Raw genomic sequence first — 16716 nt, forward strand, 5'->3', positions numbered from 1 at the left:
AGAAACTGTCACGAAAGTTTCTTTCTTTGCAGAGCTTTCCCAGCAGCTCTCCTCCCGTGGTGAGCACAGGCAGAGCAACCATTAAGGAATAATAAATTATGCTTTTGAAATGGTGCTCAAGTCCTTTATGGCCTTTTCTAAGATAGGAGCTGCTCCCCCCACCTCCACCATGACACTTGTTGCAAGATAGAACCAGCAGCTGTATCCTCAGACTTTGGCTGGGTTTTGGAAGACATGTTTTGACCTGTGTAATCAAATATAATGATGACATATCTTTTAATAGGATTCTAGTTTATAATATAATAAGGGAAATGACTATTTTTCCTTATTTTCTCATTATAATATGTTGTACTAGGAGCCTTTGTCATGACTGCTTTATTACGCTGGGCTGAAGTACAGTATATTTTAATATGCTAAAGATAACATCAAGGTTGAAAATTGAGCTCTTCAGTGATTTATTCAGAGGGTGACTGTTATTGAATGCATTGAAATGACTTGCATGAGGCAGTGCAGCTGACGATTTATTTATGTATTTTTTTTAACTAAGCTTGTCATAAATAAGAGCAAATAAATAGCTCTTAAAGAATAGTTTGTATTCATGCATCAATGAAAACATTGTAAATATGAAACATACGATCTGCAACTACCATTTTGCCTTACATAGCTGAGAATGTTTCAAGTTTTGGCATGCAGGTGGATTTTTTTTTAACAAGTCTTTTGCCTGGTTGAATTGTTTACATTGACCAGCATTTGCAGTGAGTAGTTTTGAATCCCACTACTGGGCAAGCTCCATTCCAGGAGTTAGTATGAGAAAACCTAGCCTTCAAGAATAAAGAGAACTTGGCAACACCGTCAAGGCTTCCCTGATAGCTTAGTTGGTAAAAAATCCGCCTGCAATGCAGGAGACCCTAGTTCAATTCCTGGGTCTGGAAGATCTACTGGAGAAGGGATAGGCTACCCACTCCAGCATTCTTGGACTTCCCTGTGACTCAGCTGGTAAAGAATCCACCTGCAATGCAGGAGACCTGGGTTCGATCCCTGGGTTGGGAAGATCCCCTGGAGAAGGGAACCCACTCCAGTATCCTGGTCTGGTCTGGAGAATTCCATTGACTGTATGTATAGTCCATGGGGTTGCAAAGAATCGGACACGACTGAGCGACTTTCACTTCACTGGCAACACTGTCACGGGGGCCAGGACTTGTTTACTGATTTACCCCAAGCCACGAGCAGTGTCATACTCACAGGCGAGCCCACAAAAAGTTTGCTGAGAGAGTGAAATAATGAACGCCCAAAATGTAGTCTGTCCTCCTCTCTGTGTCAGTGACAGCCCCTGTCCGACTGACCCAGCCAGATCTCAGATCTCTCCATCTTTGGTTTTTTGCTTTTTTTTTTCCCATTCATTGATCCCTTCATCCTTTCCTTCAGCCAGCATGCTTTGCACTCTGCTGGGGTGAGCCTTGGTGATGAAAACATCAGGATGAATGATCTCGTTCTTGCTCACAGGAAATGAGCACACTGAGGATGCTCCCCACCCACCCAGTGTATGCCGTGCGTGCGAGGCACACTTGGGCTGCATCACTGCAGAGGAGGAAATGCTTCCAACTTCCGTTTCCATTTTCCCAGCTAAGATATATGCAGAGGAAGCATTTTTTCATTATTTAACCAAGAGCAAGAAAGATTTTGTTCCAGTTGGTTGAAATTAGTGCTATACCTGGTTTTGGTTTCAAGGGAACTCTTCTTTGTAAACATGTTTTGCAGCTTGTAGTAGTATGTTTGAAGTAGAATATTCTAAGATAATAGTTTGATAACATCCTCTCTCGAGGGAATTTCTAAATAATATGTTTAAAATTTGATTGTAAAGCAGAATTTTTTTTTTAGTTTTATTAAAGTATAAAGGAGATAGAGAAAGCTTCTGACATAGACATCAGAAGGGGGTAGGAAGAGTACCCCCAGAAGTTTTTTTTATATCAATTTGTTTTGGGTAAAGCAGTTTTCTTACATTGTTTAGAATTCTGTTAGGAAAATACTAGTTAGAAACCTGATTTTTTTTTTCTCCCCCATGGATTTGTGTTCAATGTGTTTCTACTCTAATATTGGTGCTGCATTTTCATGTTTACCAATATAAGAACCTTGTTTTATACTTACTCACAATGAGTCCTGCTTTGAGCTAACACCATAGAGGAGCTCCTTTTTTTCAACAAAATTGTTTTAAATTAATGTTTATAAAGTGCTTTAAAATAGTTTGGTGGATTAAGAATAATTCAGTTATGCATTTTTCCACATTGAAAAAAACATGCAGTGTGATTATATAGTAGAAGGTATTGAAAAAAGTTGCTGAAATCTTGAGGGAAAATATAATGCAAGTTGACCTCACTATACACAATATATTTGCATATGTCCTTGGGGGGCGATATTTTGGTAATAAAAGTATAAAGAAACACAAGAGATTACTATCAGTCATGATTGTGGTTGCTTATGAGGAAGAAAGGAGAAGGGTAAACAGGATGGGACAGATGGGAGGTTTGCAGCGTGCGAGCTGGGAAGCTTCTACTTCTTGATCCCGGGAGATGGTTACAAGGGCGGTTGCCTTATGATAATCTTATTAAGCTGTATATGTTTGTTTAATATGTCTCTGTGTGTTACTTTTGCTTTTTTTGTTGTTGTTTGTTTTTTAAAGAAAGTGATGTTCTTGAAATAGAAGATCACGCCCTATGGTATCTGTTTTAGAGCTTAGACTTTTACATGAGTATAAGGGAATTCCCAGGTGGCGCTCCTGGTTAAGAACCTGCCAGTACGAGACACATAAGAGACGTGGGTTCACTCCCTGGGTCAGAAGATCCCCTGGATAAGGGCATGGCGACCCACTTCAGTATTCTTGCCTAGAGAATCTCCATGGCAGAGGAGCCTGACAGGCTGCAGTCTGTGGGGTTACAAAAAGTCAGACATGACTGAAGCGACTTAGCACACACAAGTGTATTTGGTATATCGGCATCACCTTTATGTCAGACTTTGCAGGATCATTTACTTTTTATTTTTAATTGGAGGATAATTGCTTTGCAATGTTGCGATGGTTTCCATGTACAGCAACGTGAACCAGCCATAAGTCTACGCGCATCCCCTCCCTGCTGTGTCTGCCTCCCATCCCACCTCACAGGTTGTCACAGAGCACCAGCCTGAGCTTGCTGTGCTAACCAGCAGCTTCCCACTAGCCAGTATCTTACACATTGTGATGTGTATATTTCAGTGCTATGTGGAATCATTTTTACGTGAAGGAAATATCCTGAAATTTACTAGAATCATAGCCTCTCAAATGTTAGGTCCGTTAGAAAAACAGCACTCCTGTAAACTATGCTTCTACTCTTAAGCCTAGAGAAACATAAATGAAGGGCTGTATGTTAACACAGGTGATAAAATAGCGGATTCAGGCAAGGAATGACTGTGCAGAATAGGGGTGAACTGAGGAGAGAATATGGAATGGAAAGACCAAAGAGGTAAAGAAGAGACACTGCAGCATTGGGATTTTTCTTCCTTTTCTCTTCCCTCCCTCCCTTCCTTGCTGCTTTCTTTCCTCCACCCCCCACCTTCCCTCTCTTCTTTCCTTGTTGTTTCTTTTTTTTTTTTAAATAACTTAATTTGTTTATTTTATTTACTTTTTTGTTTTTAATTTTTGGCTGCACTGGGTCTTTGTTGCTGCACGCAGGCTTCCTCTAGCTGGGGTGCATTGGCTGCTCATTGCAGTGGCCTCTCTTGTAGAGCACAGGCTCAGTCGTTACGCCACATGGGCTTAGTGACCATGGCACGTGGTATCTTCCAGGATCAGGGAACAGACTTGTGTCTCCTGCACTGATTGGCAGGCAGATTCCTTACCACTGAGCCACACTTTTTTTCTTTTTTTGTGTGTGGGGGGAAGCCCCCCACACTTTTTTTCTTTTTTTTGATCCAAGATGAGGGAAAGCAATACTGGCAGACATTGTAAGTGTAGGAAATTGCCCTTCCTTCCACCAAGAATGCTGAGTGTTCAGCATTCTGATATTTGGGGCAGATTTTTAGGCACTAGAAACAGTGCTTACAGAAGAGAAAAGATGTTTAAAAGTTAGATTTTTAAGACAGGTAAGGAAAAAGGCTAGAATGTCTTAAAATGAGAGTAGATTCTGCTGATTATTTGTTGCAAAAGCAGGCTTCCTCCTTCTAAAGAAGCAGATGATTTTCTGTAGATTAGAAGTCCTTCCCTGTGGTTTGCCCAGTATTGGAGCTTTTCCCCATGAATTTAAGGAAGCTAATGAAATTTTTTTTTCCCTACCAAAGCAGAAGAGCCATCTGAGGACTCTGACAGCCTTCTACCCCTGCAAGTTTTAGTTGCATCCAGTTAAGAACTTACAGACCATAATGAATGTTTTTAGAGAGGAAATAAATTTAATGACGCCTGTGAATTTGTTTTAAATGTTGTTTATTTTACCAGATAATTTAGATAAATCTTTCTTGAAGAGGAAGAGAAATCATGAGTTTTCGTGAATAATCTGGAGCTTTTCAGAGGATTACTTTGAAATACCTCCCTGCCGACTTTTCATAAATTAAGCATAAACTTTCTTTGACCTCATCACACATAATTAAATAGCTGTTGAAGGGTTAAAACCAGCTAAAAAGCAATTCTGTATCTTGATCCCCATTCTCCAGCAAAATTATACAGGAAGTTTCTTTTGGTTCTCAAGCAGGGTAATTACAACAGACAGTCACATAATTTACACTTTCAGTCTGTTCGTCCGTAATCACAAACTTCCACCTAGTTGTGTATACCCCCATGAGTATCCGCATTATACTTTGATTTGTAAATGATGATTGCAGTGTAATTGATTGCTTGCATGTAGCATATTGAATTGATTCTTAAAAATGAACTTTAGCTGTTAACATATCTATTTGAATTCCTGTTATTTACGTAGTTTGTGGTTCTTGTGTTCAACAGTTGCATACTGGTTAACAAATTAAACTCCCAAAGCTTTTTTCCTTATTAAATTTGGAAAATGTAGTGTCTGTCCACAACCTAACTAGAAAAGTGCCTAGAACAGTGGGCATTCCACTGCTGAACACACTGCTAAACAGTCCCGACCTTTTGAAAGTTGGATGGACATTTTTTGATTACCAGTGACCACAGAGTATAAAGGCTTACGGGTTTAATACTAGGAATACTGTGGCAAAAACTGTGCTAATGTTAACATATTGTTAATATATATACAATATATTAATATTAGTACAGTTCCCTCATAGCTCAGTCAGTAAAGAATCTGGCTGCAATGCATGAGACCTGGGTTCAGTTCCTGGGTTGGAAGATCCCCTGGAGAAGGAAATGGCAACCCACTGCAATATTCTTGCCTGGAGAATCCCATGGACAGAGGAGCCTGGCAGGCTACAGTCTATGGGGCCACTAGAGTCAGACACGACTTAGCAACTAAACCACCAATATTAATATATTGTTACTGAAGTCTCAGCTATTAAGTACTTCTCTAATTACGGAGCCAATCTAAAAAGTGGACTTTGAGAAATAATCACCTACTAACTGAAGGGGTAGTCACTGATGTCTTTTCATACCACTAGTGGTGATGCTTCAGAGTTTTTGTTTTTCCAACAGCTAACAGCTAACTGTAGCCAACTGGACTTTAAGATCCCTATAGGATTAAAGGCTAGACAACTTACATGACCCCAAGTCCCCTGGCAAACCAGCCAGTGACTTGACTGAGCAGCTCGTCCCAGCCTCGCGTCCTACCCCATCCAGCCTGCAGGTGCAGGTGTGCTGCCCTTCTGTCAAAATGGGCTCATCAGTAACCGTCTGCGGAGACCACCTTTTATTGCCAGAAGCTTTGTACTTCCAATCCTGTTTGAAAGCTTAGAGGAGAGAAATAAAAAGTGAAAAGAGAAGATTCTGACTTCTGTAGACCAGTGAAATAGCAATGTGTGTCTAAGTCAGCTTGGGTGATAGGGATAGAAAACTGTCTCAAAGACCCTTTTTGAAATGTACTTTGCAAACAAAGAAAAATTTTAGATTTTGCTTCCCACTTTTTCCTTTCTTCAGTCTTGCTATATTCTTATATTTGCTGTGTGGAAAGTTCATCACTCATGATTGGAATCACAACATGCTTTGTCCAGTCTTTGAAAACTATAACTGGGAAACACACACACACACAAAGTATTGCGGGGCAGTTGTGGGAGAGGAAACACATGGAAAGGCAAGTTGCTTTTCTCTCTGTCTTGTCTCCTAAACATGGTTTGAGATCAGTGGCCAGTGGCCATTGGCTTATATGCTCCCCCTTGGTTGGCCGGGTAGGATTAGACCAGACAATTAGCTATTAGAATAACTTTTTCAGCCACCCTCCACAGAAGCTCAGTGGTCAAAAGAAACTCCCATTTTTGTTTTTTGCAGTATTTAAAGAAGAGTTCAGTTGTAATTTTTACAGAGAAAGGTCTCACAGGTGCAGCATTGTAAATATATACTGTTACATGCTCTGAGCAGATGCTTTATTTGAAGTGTGTATGGGTTTAATGCAGTGATTAAAATGTTGTAACTGTTCAAAGATAAATTCTTGTTACCAGGATTTTGCAACTTAGATATAAAAATTGTATCCAGGTTTCAACTTGGAAGAAATTTAGTTTTTGAAGAGTTTTTCAGATTGAATCTCTCCAGTGTGGACTTTTGCCTATTTACAAGAAAGGGCATAGTTTTTAAATGCCAGATTACTTCATCTTAAAAAATTTGTTTTTGGTAAATTTGTTTTTCCCAAAACTTTCCAGAATTTAAAAGTGGTTTGAACTGTGGAAACCCACAAAAGGTCCAAAAGGAGGGCATTCTTCTGACATGTTTTTCTAATTTCTGTCACCTCAGATGTCATGGTACCGGTACTGTATTACTGTTACCTAACCAAGGGTGCCTCTGAGTGATGAGTCAGAGCTTAACTTAATTTGCAATAGGCGAGGGCCTCATTAAAAAAAACTAGTTACTTCCCAGATATATTTAAGGAAAGATTTTTTTTTTTTTAATTCTTGCCTTCCCCAAATTATTTTAATTTGGGAATAAATGATAGTGACAAATTGATCATTTTGTTCTTTGTCAGAGGTCATCTTCCTAACAAGAAATTTGGGAGACTGAATCTATTTCATCCATTATTACCTTCTTAGGAAAATTATATTTTTCTAATATACCAGACCAGGACCTTGATGGTGTGGTAACATGCCATATGTAAACAAACATTTCTCAGTTAAATGTTTAAATCAGTGAAACTTCTGTGAAGTCTGTCACAGAGTTCTCTGCCAGTGACCCTCTTCTCCTGTCTGCCGCCAACTCTCAGACGTGTCTGTTTCAAGATTCACCTTCTACTTGGATCTCTCATCAGGCACCACTGCTGCCACCACAGCCCTTTGCGGGGCAAGGACAGAAATAGAGCAGTGGGATTGGTATACCACCTGTATTTAACATTCTGGCCAAGGAGTAGTCTCCAAGATTCTTTGCCTAATGTAAACCCTAACACTTTGAGACCAGACTGGCTTGAGAGGCAAGAGTTGTGACTGGATGAAATATGGACATCTGGAGTTTTTAAAAGGTTGAGTGATTCTAGTGTGTAACCAGAGCTGAGAAACTTTGGGCAAGACCACAAGATAGAAAAAGGAGAAATAAAGAGACAGTGTCACTCAATTAAATTAATCAGTTATTAAAAAACCATTGACTCATTTTTACCCTGTGGCTGTCTCACAAGGGTCTGGCCCTGGTCATCCCCCACTTGGTAACTCATTCAGAAATGTTCACCCTCTCCAATACAAGGGTGCCACAGAGGGAGGAGAGTTCCTGCCACCTGATGTCCTGTTTGTGAGTTGTATACACAATGAGTTTGTATATGCAGAGAATGACCACCCACTTTGAGAGGCCACACCCACTCACAGACTCATGGAACTCATCTGGTAAACTCCAGCATGGTCTGTGTGCTTATACACAGGCACACCCCCCACAGCTGCAGGGGCGTCATGCCCCACGTACACATTCCCCAGGGTGGCGGTGGCGGTGGGGGCCTGGCTTGAAGGAATACCATTCCTCTTCCATGTAGTCTTGAGAGCGAAGCGGGGGTGTTCAGTAAAAAAGACCAATGGCCCCACCACATGACTGAGGAAGAGCCCAGCATCAGCACAGTCTGCGGAGGAGCTTGTGGGATCTTTGAAAAGGGAGATCTTAAGGGGCGCCTTAGAGAAACAGCCTGGCGTGTGACCCAGGGCAGCCAGCCTTCCCTCTCCAGAGACTTGCTGTTCCCATTCTCTGGGTTTCACTGGCTCAAGCCATGTTCCCAGGGACACACTTGAGTCTTCTATAACATTTGGGTCTTTGTTTCATCTGTCTTGGGACCATCCCCGGGTTCTTGCTAAAGCCCTCCAGCCATCATTGTTACTGTGGTTTGATGGCGCTTGCTCTTTCCTGAGGGTAGTCCTTGAAGTTAAAGACTTGAGGACCAAAGGGAATTTGGGGGCACAGAAATGTGCTTGCTGGGAGCTTTTAGTCGCCAGTTTCTTGAGATTGTTCCTGAGGCAGAATATGTTTGCCTTTTTCTTTTTTTTTAATCATAGCTTCGTCCTTTAATTTAATTTATGTTTGGGTGGTTAGATGGGGACGGGGGCAGGAAGAAAACTGTCTGAGGCAGTGGAGTGAATGGAATGGTTTTCAGGTGCCTCAAGCAAAAGTAGGAAAAAGGAAAGGGAGCTGTTCTCTGTCTGTCTCCTTCTGTCCCAGTTTTCTTTCTTTCCCCTACAGTAAGGATAAGCAGTCATCAAATGACCAGCTTTCTTTTTCTTTCATTCACTATGTTGAATAATAATGATAATACCTAACACTCATACAGGGTTTCTGTAATATGCCAAGCACTGTTCTACGTGCTTTGTATTCATTCATTTAATTATTATGACAACCCTAGGTGACAGGTATGATTGATTACTCTCCACACTTTATGGATGAGGGATCTGAAGCACAGAGGGATTAAATAACTTGCCCAAAGCCACACAGCTGTTACATGCGGACCCTGGATTCCATCACAGGCAGTCTTGCTCTAGAACCCTTGCCCTTAACCAACCTGTAGTGCCTCTTATGATCTGTCATACGGTGTTCAGTAAGTGCCATATTGTTTTATCATACCTGTGCCCTTTTTGCCCATCTTTACAAATTCTTCTCATTTTTTATTTAACGCAGATGGTTTCAAAGTATGGTCCAGAGACCGCTGGGGATCTCAGAAGCCCTTTTAGGGAGTCTGCAAGGTCATAACTATTTTCTAAGTTATACTAAGATACTGTTTGTCCTTCTCTCATTCTCCCATGAGTGTACAGTGGAGTTGTCAAGAATGTCATGACCTGTGATATCACAACAGATTGAATACCAAAACAGATAGGAGAATCTAGCTGTTTTTTCTTAAGCGAGTTGTAGAAGAGTTTTGCAAAAATGTTAAACAATGCTACTCTTCTCACGTTTTATTTATTTATCTTGTATTTTAGAAAATGATGTCAACACATAATGGGTTTATGGGGGTTTAAATAAATATTTGTCAATTTTTTTTCTAAAATTAATATATGTAGCCCTTATAAACAGAAGCTCTTAAACAATTTTTTAATGTAAAGAGGTCCTGAGACCCAAACGTTTGAGAATCACTGGCTTCATGTATAAACCTTGCTATTCAAGCATGGTTCATGGTATAGGAACTTGTTAGAAATGCAGACTCTCAGGCCCCACCCCAGATGTTCTGAATCAGAATCCAGTTGTAACAAGAAGGGGATTGTTTGCACAGTGAAGGTTGGGAAGCACCGGCATAGAAGCTACAGACAAAGCCACTCTCCAACTCAGTGACCCTGGCTAAATTTCAGTCTGGTGGGGCTTTCGAGATTCTCTACCACCAAGGATCTGGGTGGGTGAGGTCTTCTCACCGAGATTCTTCAGCCACTGTCTTTTCATTGGCTCTCCTACTGCGCAGGGCCATTGTAACATCCCCATCAAAGCCAGCAGCCTTATAGCAGAGTTTATTCCAGTGCTCCTCAAACTTCTGTGCATCACAATCACCTGGAGGGCTTGTTAAAGCACAGGTGCTGGGTCCTGCCTACAAAAGCTCTGATGAATAGGCCTGAGAATTTACAGCCCTAACAAGTTCCCAGGTGATTGAGGATACTGTTGGTCTGGGGGACCACACTCTGAAAACCACTGGTCTTTAGGCTGTAGACTGAGAGGTCAAGCAGTGTTTATTCAAGTTGTTATATAATTACTTCAAGCCCATAAAATTATGGGAATACTGCCTTAAACTTACATGTCTTCAAAACTTATCTCTTAAAATACAGAATATCTTTAAAATTAAAAATTTCCAATTTCGCTGAGGACATATCTGAGCAGTTAAGAATTCAGGCAGATCACAAGTTATGTAGAATACTCCTATTCTCTTCAAACAGTGAGAAGGCTGAGGTTCAGCTTCCTTCTTTACTAATTGCAAAATCACCACAAAATTTCAGAGGAGACATAAGTAGTCTGTCAAACTGATTTATCTCCACTGTTTAAACTGATAACATGCCATTTGTCCACTTGGTCACAGAGCTGCTTAACCCCAGAAACCAGTAACAGATGAGTGTGGACCAGTGAATTTCCGTCTGCAATCATGAGATACATGGTTAGAGCCACTGGATTTCCTCTGACCCAGAGCTGCCATAAATCCCTGGCCTGGTGTCAGTTCCCAGGCTTGCAGACCCAGTGCTGTCTATCGATAGGAACCCTTTAGTGGGCTTTGCTGAGCTAAACAGGTGTCTGATGAAAACTGTGTAATCCTTAAAGATTATTTTCCCCTAAAAGCAACTGGTTACTCCAGACCCATATAATCCAGATAGATGGGAGTTGGAAATACTTTGCCAAAGTCTGCCCTTTTGTCTTTGAGGAAGTTCATATGGTTTGGCTCCAGGTGGTAGAACATAAAGATGTGCAAGGGTGAGCATGGCTGCCTTGGAGAGGAAAATCATTTCCAGGAGTGGAAAACATTAGTCCACTCTGGTTTAGTCTACATTCTTATTTACTACATTACTGATTTAAAAGAAAAGGAATGTGTCATATGAATCAAGGGTTAACCTTGCATTTAATATGCTGGGAGTTCAGTTAATTTGGGAATTTAGGCTGCAAAAACAAATCTTGACCTTGTCTACATTGTTCCCTCCTTATCCTAACGCCTATAGGAAGGCAACTCTCTACCACTTTTTTTCCCCTGCCCTTAGGAGAGAATTAACCTCTTCAAACACTGGGGATCAGAGCTAGTTAACATGAGGATTGCTTATCTTACTACAGGTAGGTCAACCTCAACAGAGGTGAGGTAAATTTGGGTCCCATGCAGTACAGCTTAGAAACACTTACTTCTTTGCAGACCTCGCCTTATTTTTCCTTCCTCTTTAAGCAAATACCTTGGTAATCTTTTGAATTTAGTGTGTGGTTCATACACTACAACTTAGACCTCACTTTCTCTTGGGTAAGTAGCTCCAGTGAAGCAAAATAGGAAGCTAGCTTCCTCAAGATAGTTGATGTGGGTGAGGGGTGTTGGGCCAGTCAGCTTTAAAGTACAAGTCTTCTGCTCACAGAGTTAAGAGCTGTTCCCCAGCACCTCTGGCTCACAATTTACAGGGAATAATTTCACCAGCGATTAATTATACTGCAGCTACTGGGATTTGTCCTCCAAATATCACTTTGTTTCCAGTCTGAACAGCCAGGTTTCTCCAGGGATAGTTCAGGTTTTCTGATTCAAAGTATCCCGAGTTGAGGAAAGGCTTTAGAGCACCACAGGAATCTGTTCACCAGGGGTGTATTATACTTGTTTCAGATGCTTCAGGATAATATACTGGCTTCCAAGATAAGTGCTTTTTATTTCCCTGCATCTTAGATCAATTATTTGGAATCTTTTTGGTAAGTTAAACTTAAGAGCTGTAACTTAAACCACCACATCACTATAATCACTCAATAAGTAACTGTTCTTACTAAAAATTATTGTCATTGGGCTCTATAGTGATGATAATTTGAGGAGCCCAGAAAAAGTAGAAGGAACCACAAGATGGCAAGAAATTCATTATTTAGACCACTCCATGTTATGAAGGTCAGAGTCATAAAGTGCCACCAGCTACAGCTTTTTTGAGGAAAAGTGCCTGCTGCGGGTAAAATTTAAATTATGTATTATTTCAACCTTGTGCACAAATGGAGTGGAAAAGACATGGCACAATTTTTCCTGCTAAACTATTGTATATATTTTAACATATTACCAGTGACTTGACTTTACTACTAAGGAATCAGAAATTGGACCTTGGTCATTTTGTTTGTTGAAATGGATTCCATTTAAAGCAAAAATTTCTCCTTCAGGAGAAAAGACTTTGTGAACTTACAAATGGCTCTTAGCGCAAGTATAAGTTTCTTCTACTGGTGTGAGCTCCTTGAGGGGCTCATGAGTCAGAGAGGAGAAGGGAACACTAACCGGAGGCAGTGCCATGATGTCTTTGGACAGTGGCATTGTGTGGTCTGTAGTGTGGTGGGGCCATCATCCTTGGAAACCTGCTTGGTGTCTTCTGGCTGGAGTTTGGGTTTGCAGTTTTTCCTCTCCCCCACCGAGGAAAGCATCGCTTCCTGGCAGGTATGGGTAGCCTTTGCAGCCTTTGCTAGCACAGCACAGAGGTGTTCTCTGAACGTCCGTTGGGCTTGGCGTACACGGTCTCGGCGGGGCTCAGTCACATATCACAGACTATGTCCAAGGGAGCATCCCAGGGAGACAGCCACTTAACATGGTGGGAGCAGCAGGTGCTGAAAGGTCTGTGCCTGGGTGTTCTCCACAGACCCCAGGTTGCCTAACCCGTCTAGTCTGAGGCCCTGAGAAGGTGCATGCTACTCTCTCAGGGTGTGAAAGCATGAACAATTGTGTCAGCTGTCTTTCGGGGATTCTGGCTGCTTCCCTTTAGCCCAACATAGCACTCATGGAAGAGAAGACAGAACAAAGAAATACATGTGCTTCCTGGATAAGGCTGCTCATCGCAGAGGGGACGTAAGGTTGGGAGGGTGCAACTTTGGTTGTATAGAAATCTGTCTGCTCGGCTTCAAGGTGGGGGTGCTTAATGTTCCCAACTGTGGGGTTCAGATGAGAACCAGTGAGGGGCTAGGGAATTTCACAGTCACTGCATCAGACTTAATTGTGGGATCCTGTGGACAAAAATGGATCATTCCATGTCCACGATACTATGGTTCTTTTCCCCCACCCTCCCCGACTCCCATGCACCCTGGAGGTACAGAGCTGGGACCTCCAGCTGACCGAGTAAATTTCTCAGCATGTACCAAGCACTTAGGAGGCAGGTGACAGATGTGCCAATTATCTGTGTCCTGAGGTTTGGGTACCCTTTGTATTCTGGTGACAGAGAGCTCTTCTGCACACTGACAGGGCATAATCTGGGCTGGATTCAGCACAGTGGCCATCACTGTTAGCATTCCTGACGCACTGCTGTAGAAAGCCTCTGCGTGCAGCCAGATGACGTGTCGACAGTGGTTTGACTGTCAGATTTTGTGGTGCTTGTTTGCATTCAGTCAGATACTTTGCACTTAAACATGAGTTAAAGAGACAAGTCAAAAGACTTCAGCAAAACCTAAAGTTAAATATGTGCCTGATCTTCATAATGGCGTTCAGATTAAAACCATCAAAATGCAAAATGCTGTGGTTATACCCTTCTAGGGTAAGGCTGGATTTCTTGTTGTATATTTCTGCATTATTTACAGTGATTCTGAGAGGCAGGAAAATGCACCAGAGACATTGCTTTCTCCTTTTAACAAAAAAATTCAAAATTGAGAAAATTCTTGAAAATGCAGCCATTTTGGAAATGTAGATAAAGAAGAAAAATGCTGAAGATTTGGGTGGTTTACAAAGCAGCATGATTTTGTAATTGCTGCCACCTACTGTATGTAGTTGATGTTTGTTTAAATTTAGGAAGTTCATGAAGGTGAGGCTGTTGAAATAGATAATTAGAGCAAGGTAGACATCATTAGTTTATAACATTTCTTCTCTACTCAGTAAGTGGCTCTTAATTACCAAGACAGCCGCCAGCTTTCATTCATTACCTTCAAGTGGGTTTAAAGTTTTTCTCATTTTAAAGTTCCTTTGCCAAGGAACCTTCAGTAATGCTGTCGGGTACGTGTTCAAAAGCCTACCATGCTCAGGGCTTTTCTGTGTATACATGAAACAGTTTGTTTTAAGGAAGTTGTTTTGTTTTAATTTGTAGGAGCAACGGTTGGATTATAAATTAATTTCCATGAAAGGGGTGAAAACAGAGCTGGGGAGCTGACAGGAGTTGCAGCCGTTGACTTAAAAGACATTCTTTTATTGGTCCTGAACCAAAGCTTCAGATCCGCCGCTAGTTAAATGTAACAAGCAATACAGAATCTCAGTCAACAGAGGCCCTTGTCTTTTATTAAGACCCAGCTGTTAAAGGGTCATTTGGTTCTTCCTGTGGAAAACAACCCCCCCATTAATGTTCGGGGTGGTCCCTTGACAGGATTTCTGAGTAAGTGCCTGACATTTAGTTTTTGAAAGGATCTGTAGCCGGGGGACTTGGACGTTGAGACTTATCAGAAGTAATGTGTTCAACTTTAGCTTCGTTAAGTATGCCACAACGTATGTCTGAAATGCTGCCATCAGCTAAATGAACTGACTTACAGGGCTACTGTAAAGGACTAGGGGGCATAAACGTCGTGGATGTCAGATCACTATAACTGGGAAGAGAATATACATAAAATTAATGCAATGTGATGTCACTTGTGTGATATGTTGTGATGTGATGTACCTTGTTGCTACTTACAGTGTAAGTCTTATATTATTTTGAGTGGCCCCTGTTCCAGTGTCTGAGAACACCACAGTGAGGTCGACTTTTGCTTTTTCTGCCCTAGGCTATTTGCTTTCTCGAAGAGAAGGCCAAGCAGGGTCTCCTGAAAAGCCACTCTCCGATCTGGGCCGTCTTTCCTACCTGGCCTACTGGAAGAGTGTCATCTTAGAATATCTCTACCACCACCACGAGCGGCACATCAGCATCAAGGCCATCAGCAGAGCCACGGGCATGTGCCCCCATGACATCGCCACCACTCTGCAGCACCTCCACATGATTGACAAGAGAGACGGCCGGTGAGCACCGGTGCCCTGGGCCACCCAGCTGCCTCGTGACCATCTGACCCCAGAAAGGGTCCCTAGAGTTAGGCAGATTCATTCTATTTAAATATTAGAGGTTCCCCAACAATATTATAAAAACTTTTCTCCTAAAAAGAAAACAGGCAGTGATACTTCTTTGCTGGTCAAATTTCAGTTTGCTCCACGTTTTCATTGATGAGCTTTCTGTTTTTTTCTAACCCAGGTAATGTTAATGATAGCAGAGATCAATATCTGAAGGTGAAATGAAATTTCAGCTTTTGATTGCACTTTTTTCTGCCTCCTCACATTACAGATTTGTCATCATTAGACGGGAAAAGTTGATATTGGGCCACATGGAAAAGTTGAAAACCTGTTCCCGGACCAATGAACTTGATCCAGAGAGTCTGAGGTGGACCCCAATCTTAATTTCTAATGCTGCAGTTTCTGAAGAAGAACGAGAAGCCGAAAAAGAGGTAGTTTGGGTTCATCAACCTAAGTTGTGTAATTTCAATCTTGTAGCATTTTTAAGCTAAGGTCATTAACATCATTGTCAAAAGCTTGGTTATGTAGAGAGAGCTTGTGAAATGATATGGCACTAATTTATCCTAAGTGAGGTTGCATGGTAAGACATGATAATTTTATTGAATTGAGTATGAAAAATGAAACGTTTATCATTGATCACAAAGCAGCATTTTTCACTACTGACAGCATGTAATCAGATCAAATTTGGTACTGAGCTCCAAGACTGCAGTGTCAATCGATTCATTGTGTTTATGAACTTGCTTAAAGTGCTCCATGCCAGTGAGCATGTAATGTAGTGATAAGGACTCAAATCAATTCGCTGCATCATTAATACTGCTAAATATCCCATGAAACCCAATCTTCTTTGATTTGTTATCCTAACTGATGCAAAAGAGTTCTGAGATGATGCAGCTGGAATACTGCTTGACTGGCTGATTATCCTGATCAGAAACGACTTAGAGATCCTTTGCCTTTGATCCTTAGAGGCTCTGACTGTGTAACTGCCCTCACCCTGGCCCGCCATTTTTACCTCCCCTTTAGGCCGAGCGGCTAATGGAACAAGCCAGCTGCTGGGAAAAGGAGGAGCAAGAAATCCTGTCATCCAGAGCTAACAGTAGGCAATCACCTGCAAAAGTACAATCGAAAAATAAATATTTGCATTCCCCGGAGAGCCGACCAGTGGCAGGGGAGCGAGGGCAGCTGATGGAGCTGTCTAAAGAGAGCAGTGAAGAAGAGGAGGAGGAAGAAGAGGAGGAAGAGGAGGAGGAGGAAGAGGAGGAGGAGGAAGAGGAAGAAGAGGAAGAGGAAGACAATATCCAAAGCTCTCCTCCAAGATTGACTAAACCACAGTCAGTTGCCATAAAGAGAAAGGTCTGTGTCTGTTTAGATTTTCTGTCTTGTGAGTCAGTTTCAATCAAATCCTATTTGTCACTGCAAACATTCTATTATTTGTTTCACTCTCCATTCTTTAGATGTAGTTTATTTGTATCCAGTCCTACCGATCATATATCTTCATCAT

At 41.6% G+C, this 16716-nt stretch overlaps 1 protein-coding gene across 6 annotated transcripts in view; it reads left to right on the forward strand.

Moving 5' to 3' along the window:
- Positions 1–16716, forward strand: part of KAT6B (lysine acetyltransferase 6B) — a 181047-nt gene that overhangs the window by 154899 nt on the left and 9432 nt on the right. For all 6 annotated transcript variants that reach the window (XM_061161890.1, XM_061161889.1, XM_061161893.1 and 3 more), the window contains 3 exons: positions 14942–15173; positions 15490–15649; positions 16239–16568. In XM_061161890.1, the coding sequence (XP_061017873.1) occupies positions 14942–15173; positions 15490–15649; positions 16239–16568 (722 nt within the window). The remainder of the gene's footprint in view (positions 1–14941; positions 15174–15489; positions 15650–16238; positions 16569–16716) is intronic.

The sequence above is a fragment of the Dama dama genome, chromosome 15 (genome assembly GCF_033118175.1).
Source record: "Dama dama isolate Ldn47 chromosome 15, ASM3311817v1, whole genome shotgun sequence".
Taxonomy (NCBI): domain Eukaryota; kingdom Metazoa; phylum Chordata; class Mammalia; order Artiodactyla; family Cervidae; genus Dama; species Dama dama.